The sequence below is a fragment of the Eucalyptus grandis genome, chromosome 2 (genome assembly GCF_016545825.1).
Source record: "Eucalyptus grandis isolate ANBG69807.140 chromosome 2, ASM1654582v1, whole genome shotgun sequence".
In the NCBI taxonomy this organism is placed as follows: Eukaryota; Viridiplantae; Streptophyta; class Magnoliopsida; order Myrtales; family Myrtaceae; genus Eucalyptus; species Eucalyptus grandis.
The window spans coordinates 24454812-24464113 of record NC_052613.1 but is presented as its reverse complement, the minus strand read 5'-3'; the positions used below and the strand labels follow the sequence as shown (position 1 = coordinate 24464113).

The following is a 9302-nucleotide window of genomic DNA, read 5'->3' as shown; positions in this document are numbered from 1 at the left end:
TGATCGGAATTCAATTTGGGGTTTTCGATGTCTAGGATTTTACCCATTTTTTATCCAGTTATAAATTTTGAACAGAATTGCCCTAGTTATCGCTGCTGGAACGAGCGGGTCGGCAAAGATTTGGCCAACCGGCCAATTTGAGCTCATCTTGGAGACTAATTTTGTATTTTTTAATTCTTATTTGAGATAAGATCAACTTCATGTCCTATTTTAAACAAAAAAACCTCCACTTTATATTTTTGATTGAAATTTTTTCTTAGATTAAACATTAGAGGGGAAGACATCAAAAGAAAATCTCTATCTCCATTTGTTTTGTGAAAAATGAATGAATTGAAGAATGAGCACTTCTAATATTTAAAAAAAAAAAAAACGAAAATAACTTTTATTGTTCATGAAAATATTCAAATATAAAATTTTATCTGTAATGAAAATATTTTCTATTAATCAATTATTTTAAAGGATTACTTTTAGAAAAATGTTTTCTAAATCATTTATTTTCGCAAAACAAACAATATAAATAACAAATTATCCACCATGTGTTAACTCTTCTCTTATTTAATTGAGAAAATGCCACCAAAAAAAAACCCCCATATTATGTCTATTGTGGCATATATATCCTAATTTTTTTAATCACTAAAAACCCTACACAAATACCCTCAATTTTATTTCATTTTTTTGTATAATGAGAAAAGTCAAATCCATACGTGTGTGACATATGTGCTTTCTATTTTAGTTCCATCTATTATATATTTGTCACATTAATAAAATCGAAATTTTTTATGACACAAAAATATTTGTGGTACTTGTGCTACAATAAGAAAGTTTAGAATTTACATCACGGTGGACAAAATATATGGTAGTTATCCTATTTGTAATCTAATTTTAGGGATTATATAATTCACGTTTCTTATGATGTGAAAATTGTAAAACCCAACAAAGCCCGATCAAAGCGCGGACCGAGCTCCCCAGCAAAGTTGCGAAACCTCTTCTCCCTGCCGCGACGGTCCGCGACGGCGACGGCGACGGCGTCGGCGACCACAACCTCCACAGTCTCTCTCTCTTTCTCGACCATGGTATACATAACTTCCTGGGACGAGTTCGTGGATCGATCGGTTCAACTGTTTCGCGCCGACCCGGAATCCGTATGTTCAATCTCTCTCTCCCTCTCTCTCTCTCGTCTTTCCGTGATTGCTAGTGAATCGGGTTGATCCGGGGGGTGGAAAAAAGGGGAAAAGATTTCATCTTTGGTTGATGGTGTTTATGGGTCGATTCGATTCCGCGCACGTTGGGTTTTCTTGCAATGCGAATTCGCTGACGATGGGATTTTGGTGGGTGGGTGTTTCGCAGACCCGGTATTGCATGAAGTACCGTCACTGCGATGGGAAATTGGTCCTCAAGGTCACGGACAATCGGGAGGTACGTGGATCGACGCTGTTTAGCTTTCTGCGGGTTTTTGTTTTTTTTTTTTTTTTTTTTTTTTGTCCTGCTGTTTCTTGTGATGTGAGATTGCGTTTGGAATCCACGAGTGAGATATTTCAAGTTTCTGACTGCGCTTGATGATGGTCTTGTGGAATTTGTGCCTTGTTGATGTGATGCTAGTGCTTTGAACTTGGAGAAGTGGAATGCACGTTAGTGCTAGTTATGCTGGTTTGGACTGACTGATAATTTATGCCCTTTCGATGTTTAAACAAGCCTTGTGGGTGAAAGTTGTCTGGTGGTTTAAGTTCAGCAACTGTAATCTGCATCGACCCTGGAGTTTTCATCTGTTAAAGTGCCTGAGGGCATTGTGCAGTCCTTCTGGGGGTTATCATGTCGAATTATCAGCTGCATTGAGGACAATCTCTCAATCATTAGTGGCTGCTGTTATGAGATAATTTTGCAGAACGTATAGGATATAAGATAAAACAATCGAACATGACAAGCTTCTTAGCTGTCTTTAGACTTTAAGGTCATGAGGGGATCATTCAATATGCATGGCTGTTTCTTATTATAATTCTGTTCATCTAGCTGGTAGGATTTTGTGTAGCTGTATCTGTAACTGCGTTGATGTTTTGCTTTGCTGATGTCTTGCCTTGTTTTACCAATAGTATGCCTATCGGCAGTTGGAAATTTGGGTCTTCCTGTGTTCTAAGTGGAATGTACGATAAGGATTATCCTGTTTACTACATAGAACAGAGAAAGGAAATCATGGAGGGGAAGTTCTGAATCAAAATAAAGTGAACTTATTTTCCTTTCTCCTTTGTTTTGTTATTGGCCTATTTTGGGTGGATTTCTAATGGCAAGTGATATTTGAAGGGAAAGGAGAGTGGAAGAATGATTTCGTAGAAATTTGAAGATGCGATCATAGTTTTATATAAAGAACTAATACTTCTCTTCCAGTACGTGACATGATGTACCACTGCGAAGCTTCATCAGCTTTGCAATCTGCAGCTATATTTTTGAGTTTTTCATGTTGTCAGCGGAATATCTTGTTTATTCCTTCATCAAACCTAGCATCATTTACTTGGAAACCCTCACAAATTTCTAAGTTGAATGAGGCTTTATTTCCTTGTTTAAGAGCTGTTGGACCTTCTCTTTTAACAAAAATGTAGTCATCAACTATCTCATTTTGCTGATTATATAGATCTAAAATCTATGGAGCGACAGTGCTTTGATAGTAGAGCCTGAACAGTACCCTTTTTGATGGTGAATTTGGGTATAAGAGAAGGAAACCTTATCTTCCCACATCATGAACGATGCCATGAAACCACAGGCCTCTGATTTTAAACATGAGATTCACGTGCTATTGCTAACATGTATTGCTAACATTTATAGGTTCCCAAGATTTATCTTGTGACTAATATTTCAGAGCTGATGAAATTACAGATGGAAATTTAGACTTGTGTCGATGATAATCTAGCTGCCTGCCTAATCATTGTTTCATCAGTCAATGTTCATCTTTTATGCTATCTGTGCTTGCAATTAGTATGAGGGGCCTCAAAAGTCAAATTATGCCTCATTATACTAATTTAAGCATTTCCGATGGGTATGCACTTGTTTTGCATTTGAATTATACCAGTTTAACCTTTTCAGATTGCTGTGCAATTGCTTTTATGCTCAGAATTGTATGTCCCTAGCTTTTTGCCACTAACATTGATTTGGATGCTTTAAGCATAGGATAAGCCCTTGCCTACGCTTGGGGATATTTACAAATTTATATTAAACCATTTCTTCATTTGTTTAGTTTCCTATTGGCTTACAATCAGGTCCTTCTTTAGTAGCCCAAAATGTTGGTGATTGACCCTTTTTTTGCTATTTCTATGATTATAACCTACCTGAAGCATTCACACCGAACTAGTTATGTTTCATGAACCTATTAGTCTTATTAGCTTTATGTGGAGTCAACTTTGCATAACCCTTATCCATATGAATCCGCATCAAATATGGGTATTTTGAGGTATAAAGAGTCGTGTCAAAATGAAAGCCTGGCCCAAACATATCAGGCCTGCTCACTGTCAGCCCAAAACACTAGCCCATACTGTAGCAAAACATTTTGGCCCAGACCAAACTAGACCAGGCCTATACAGTTTGGTCCAGGCCAAGCCTGAAGTTTCAGGTGAACTGTCTTTGAAGAAAAAATCTAGCAAATCAGTCGTTAAACTTGAAAAATCTACTACTTGATGGCATTGGGAACTGAACCCAAGCAGAGATCTGCATTTGTGCTTCTTACATCTGGCAATGAAGATATACAATTGGTCCAAAAAGTAAAAAAAATCTGCAGGTGAAAATGAAGACCCAGTTGCTGCTCCACCGTGCAATGGAAAGAAACCAAGATCTTTGAGTGGTATTTTGCAGTTATTACTTCTTTAGCGATGAAAAAAAGAACCTGAGGAAGTGGGCTGTAGGTGATGGTGGCATGAGAGAGGAGAGATGTCTGATGTGAGTAACAGAGAGATCGACAAGGAGAGGCTGAGAGGTGGAGATGGATAGGTTGATTGGTGGCGGTTGAGGCGCCAGTGGGGTGGCTGACAAATGAGAAGACAAGGAAGATGAGCAGACTTGAGAGAAGCACAGAGAACGGAGAGTTGAGAGAGTGATAGAAATGATTAGATTAGATTAAGAAAAAGGTAGGGTTCTCCTTATTTTGAACACCCCCAGTTATATTCTGTCCTTTTCTCAACCAATGGCTCAAGCGGATCCGGGCTCATTCAGGCTTCACTCTCTTAAACATGGTAGCCTCGACTGGCCCAAAAACCTCTTTTAGGCCCGCTAGCGGGGTGAATTTGTACACCCTGAGCATGCAGGCTGAGAGGTGGAGAAGGAGAGGTTGATTGCTGGTGGTTGAGGTGCCAGTGGGTGGTTAACGAGTGAGAAGACAAGGAAGATGAGCAGAGACTCAAGAGAGAAGCACAGTGAACACGGGCGAGAGAGTGAATCCAAAGTACAGAAATAATTAGATCGGAATAAAGAAAAGCTAAAGCTCCCTAATTTTGAACACCCCTGTCCTTTTTTCAAGTAATGGCTCAAGCGGATCTGGGCCCATTGGGGCTGCACTATCTGAAACACAGTAGCCTCGACTGGCCCAAAAACCTTTCTTAGGCCCGGTAGCGGGGCGAATTTGTACACCCTGAGCATAGAGGGATATGGGTGTTGATGTTTGCCTTAAGAGTTGAAGAGGATAGAGGTTCTATTAACCAGTTTTTCCCTTTGAGGATTTCATTTCATATAACAGAGAGAATCTTGTCTCTTATTTAGGTGGGAGAGGCAATATCTGAATTAGAGAATTGCAATGCATCTGAATGGCTTATTTAATTAAGTACTTTTTTTAAAGATTGAATGACTAATATACTTTAAGAGAGAACACTTTGATGCTGTGTATTGCAGCGATGCCTGTTATTGAGAATCTTACTTAAATAAACATCTTGACTGTGCACATAATGAGACCGGTCATTTTCACGACTTTAGAATCTGGACACAAATTGGAAATGACGTGGTATGAGGTTTTCAGTCTTAAGATGCTAGAGCACAGATCCCTCTCTCTTTTCAGTAGCATAATTCTCAGTAACTTTTATCTCTAGTTGCATTTGTATAACTCTGTGGTGGAGCCCGGTCTATGCTACTATCTGCCAGCTTATGGAATCATAGCTATGTAGAATGATACTGCTACATCGTGCCTTTAATTCGTCAGCATTTACTTGCCTATTCCAGAAATAGGTGCTTATTAAAGCCAATTCCATAAAATGTGTCTGTGGACCAGGAGAATGAACAATGATCAATTGTCCTAAAAATCATGAGTTTGGAATATCTGTGCTGTGATGTCACTCTTTATTTCATGTTGTGTTTTCCACCGTGGCTATGGCCACTGCAATTATAAGTGTTCCTTTTTATAATTTGAATTATCTAAGTTAAATGTGCTTGCTTCATATCAGTGTCTCAAGTTTAAAACGGACCAGGCACAAGATGCTAAAAAGATGGAGAAGCTCAACAACATATTCTTTACCTTGATGGCTCGTGGTCCAGATGGTATTTTCATCTATCCAACTAGACTTATATTTAGTTTTGATTTTGCTTCCAAAACTTCTATCGGTACACGTCTCAGCATGCAGATCTTTACATATGGTTTAGTAGATGTAGATGGACCTGAGACTGCTATCAAAATGTGAACCTTGAACATCGCATGAGCTGAAATGCAGGATATTCCAATCTCTTTTATGGGAACATAAATCTCTCATGTTCCCTATCTATCTGGTTTTGCAGCGGATGTGGTGGAAGCTGCGGGCAAAGATCAGATGGAAGCACAGGCCGTGAAGAAAGGAAGAGGAAGAAAGCAATAGTTTCTTTGGCTGATAAACATGAGTAGGCAATCTTTACAGGACTCGTGCATGAGAATTGATCCCAGGAAACGGGGAAAAGAGACTATGAATTCGATACATCGTTATCTTTTACCGCTAGAAATGCCCATTTGCGAAAAAAAGAAAGAAGTCGAAAAATTGGAAGGACACGACAATTTTTGTTGGCATTATTTTTCTTTACTTCCCTTTAAATAGAGGCGTTTACTTTGAAGTAGTGTTGATTATGATCTTGCTACTTCTGGTTTTGCTGGGTTTCGATATGGCTGGTTTTGCTTCTATCGGCGTGAGGTTTACAGTACGGCTTCATGTCTCTGCAAATGGAGACCATCTTTGAAAACGATGGGGAGACAATTAAAAGCCAATTTGCATGAGATGTCTCTTTCCTTCCTTACCTTTTTTTATTTTTTTATTTTGGGGTTCAAAAACAATACTCAATTTGGTTGCCATTAGGACAAAGCTTTATATGGTATGTGTATTTTATAGAATCCTTCCCTTGATGAGCAAAGACTAATTTGGAGTTGCTGAAATACAGGTCATAGTGCCTCACATCTTTTGAAAGGGCCTGTTTGGTTAAGCTTTTTTAAACATTAAAAAATATTTTTTTATTTCCCGTTAAAATTTAGAATATTATCTAATTTTTTGAAAAATTGTGAAAAACAAATTTCAAAAAATCACGCGTAAATATATGTGTTAAAATTTGTGTAATTATGAAAGTTTCGGGTGTTGTGGATTAAAAGAAGAATTTTTAAAAGTAGATGTTTGTCGGTTCTCTCTGTTTTCTAGTTATTGGTGATGCTTACGGAAGCCTTTTCGAGCACTTAAATATTTCTACTGCTTCTGACCAAGGAAAAAAATATTTCTGATGCTGGATAACTAGGGAGAAGTCTAATGAGAAATCAGGTTTTCCTTCGTCTGCCATCTGTACCTCTATATTCAAGGGAAAATAACATGAAACTCCTCCAAACTTTGGGGGAGTATACATTTACCCCTAAATTTTTAATTGTTACACGTCTCCCGAATTTTCATTTTGTTACGATTTTTAATCCTCTTTTTGTATTTTCCATTAGTATGCAAAATTTTAATGATTTAAAAGGATAAAAAAGCATTTTCGTCTCATCTTCTAAAGAAACATTTGTTTTACCATTGATTTATTTAAAATGAAAAAATAAAGAAAATGGAGAAAAAATATATTAGTAGAATTAATAAGATATTTTAAGAAAAAGAAACACGGTAAAGTAATGGGAAAAAGGTTTCAATAACAAAAGTGCCGACTTACAAAAATTGTGTTCACATTATGTATTTTTAAATGGTCAATTAATGAAAAACTTGATCACTAAAAATATATCAAAGCATCACTTTGGATTTTAATTAATATATTCTTTTATTAGTTAAGGACATCATTTCCACTTATATTTCTAAATATTTTTTTTTATTAATCTGTAGTTTGTTTACACTAATTAACCTTTACATAAACATAAATACAATTTCCCCTTTCTATTTGATTTGCGTTTATTATTTTTATTCAATTATCTTAATTAGTTCTTTTGAAATCACTATATTCTCAATGTGATTAGTATATTAGTTACTTTAGTTTTCCCTCATTATCTTTATGAAGTCATTTTTAAAGCAATTAAAGTAAAAGAGTAATTTTTTACTTATAAAAAGTCAAGTGCATTGCACATGCTAATGAAAAAATAATACAATTAACAACAGTAACAAACATGAAAGTTTGGGAGGATTATGTAACAATTGAAAGTTCAAAAGCAAACGTGCTACTCCAAAGTTTAATGAGGGGTTCGTGTAATTTATCTTTATTTCATAATCCACCCATTTTACCCTTTGCTTTTGTGAATTACCTTTTTGTAAAACATTTCAAATTTTCGATTAGCAAAGTTTATCAAAATTATAGAATATACAAAGAAACTGCAGATGCTTATTGTAATGGAGATAAACTTGTACTCCAACAAGTATATATTCTTATGTACTCGAGGTAATCAGATGTGTCCTTAGCCCGTCCAAATCAATCTCAATCAAGTCTATGTGTTCCACCCAAGTCAATCAAGATCGACGCGGCACGATGTTGGACTCAGCCCAAGTCAAATCTCCTTGAGTTTGCAATGAATTGAAACGGATTGGGGATGGCCAAGTTTCTAATTTGAGAGGGAACATATTCGAGCTTGCATTTGGCCACCATCGCTACAACCACTTGGATTTTGTTGGCATCTGCTTCGGAAGAGCAACAACTCGAGGAATCTACGCAGCACAAAAGTAGGAAAACTCTCGGCTTATTCTCGAGATATTCTCTTTTTCTAACTAGAAAATGCCATCTTGGGCATGTAAATTTCGAATCTGTCAAACATTATAGGAACAATCTGAACTGGACAGAAACCCTAAGTTAAATTCGGGTCGCATCACCTCATATAGAATTGTTGGTGCCCGAGGTATCAAATCATGACATGCTTTGCCTTTTTTTTTTTTGTACCCCTCTTCCTTTTGTTCGTCACTTTTGTCCACCTTCTTTTCAAAAAGAGACTCCTAAAAGCTCAAACATGGCCTTTGCACGTTGGATTGACAGATCTTATGTGGAAAAAACTGACGCTTTTCAATTAGGGTTTCAGACTCTCTCTTTTTTTCTGGCCACAATAAAGAGTCCGAAATTCATATTAACCACATTTATATTTTTAGTCATCTAAATTGATAATTGCTAATGTTTAGTTCTTAATACATGTTCGAAGACATTAGTAGCTTGCACCTTGTATAGGAGCCCGAGTTAGACACAAAAGCACCAGATAATAGAACTTTAATAACCGATATATGACATTAATATATCACACAATAATAATTATTCGCTATGGCTCTCAATTTCACTTAACTTATCTTCATTGATTTATCTTTGAGGAATAAAGGCACCAGAGGTTCCTCAGCCAACGTAAATTGTTCAACCTAGAATCTTTACTTTTTCTTGTTCAATTAGGTCCCTAAGTTATATACTTCATCTAAGTTAGTCTTTTTACAAAGATTTTTCTAGAAGATTTAGAAGAAGGTGAAGAAGATAAGGCTTTATACTACTATAAGTTATATGCTTCATCTAAGTAGGGGCTAGATCTTTCCTCATATTCAAACATGAAAACCTTAACCACCTATGATTCCTTTTTTTTTCAAATTATGCAAAACTTATGGGCAAAATTAATGATGTGATTGTAAAATTACCTTTAAATGTTGATATGGTATCCTACATGGTATTTAAAATTTTAAAATTATAAAAAAAACAAAATCATAAAATAAATATTGTAAAGAAATATTTTTAAAAAATGATATTTAGAACAAATTAAAAAAGACAACGGGAGAAAAATGCAACATTGCCGCTTGGGTTGAACAACCCTAGCAAGTACCGGCCGAGGGTCCCCAAGGCAAGAAGGCGATGTTAACAACTACTCAACCTCGACTCAACAACTTAGGTCTCGCAACCCC

At 36.4% G+C, this 9302-nt stretch overlaps 1 protein-coding gene across 1 annotated transcript; it reads left to right on the top strand.

Annotated features, from left to right (window-relative positions):
- The first annotated feature begins 882 nt into the window (after positions 1–882).
- LOC104427539 (signal recognition particle 9 kDa protein) lies at positions 883–6066 on the top strand. Its single transcript, XM_010040623.3, has 4 exons — positions 883–1142; positions 1348–1416; positions 5409–5502; positions 5737–6066. Exons 1-4 carry the CDS (start codon positions 1071–1073, stop codon positions 5811–5813), a joined length of 312 nt encoding a protein of 103 aa, XP_010038925.1. The 5' UTR covers positions 883–1070; the 3' UTR covers positions 5814–6066.
- Positions 6067–9302: the final 3236 nt, after the last annotated feature.

What these genes read in the sequence shown, in the direction of transcription:
- LOC104427539 (XM_010040623.3), top strand. Translation starts at nt 1,071, where the DNA reads ATGGTATACATAACTTCCTGGGACGAGTTCGTGGATCGATCGGTTCAA. An exon ending in AGGTCACGGACAATCGGGAG is followed by an intron (nt 1,417 to 5,408) that starts GTACGTGGATCG and finishes GCTTCATATCAG; the next exon opens with TGTCTCAAGTTTAAAACGGA. An exon ending in GATGGCTCGTGGTCCAGATG is followed by an intron (nt 5,503 to 5,736) that starts GTATTTTCATCT and finishes CTGGTTTTGCAG; the next exon opens with CGGATGTGGTGGAAGCTGCG.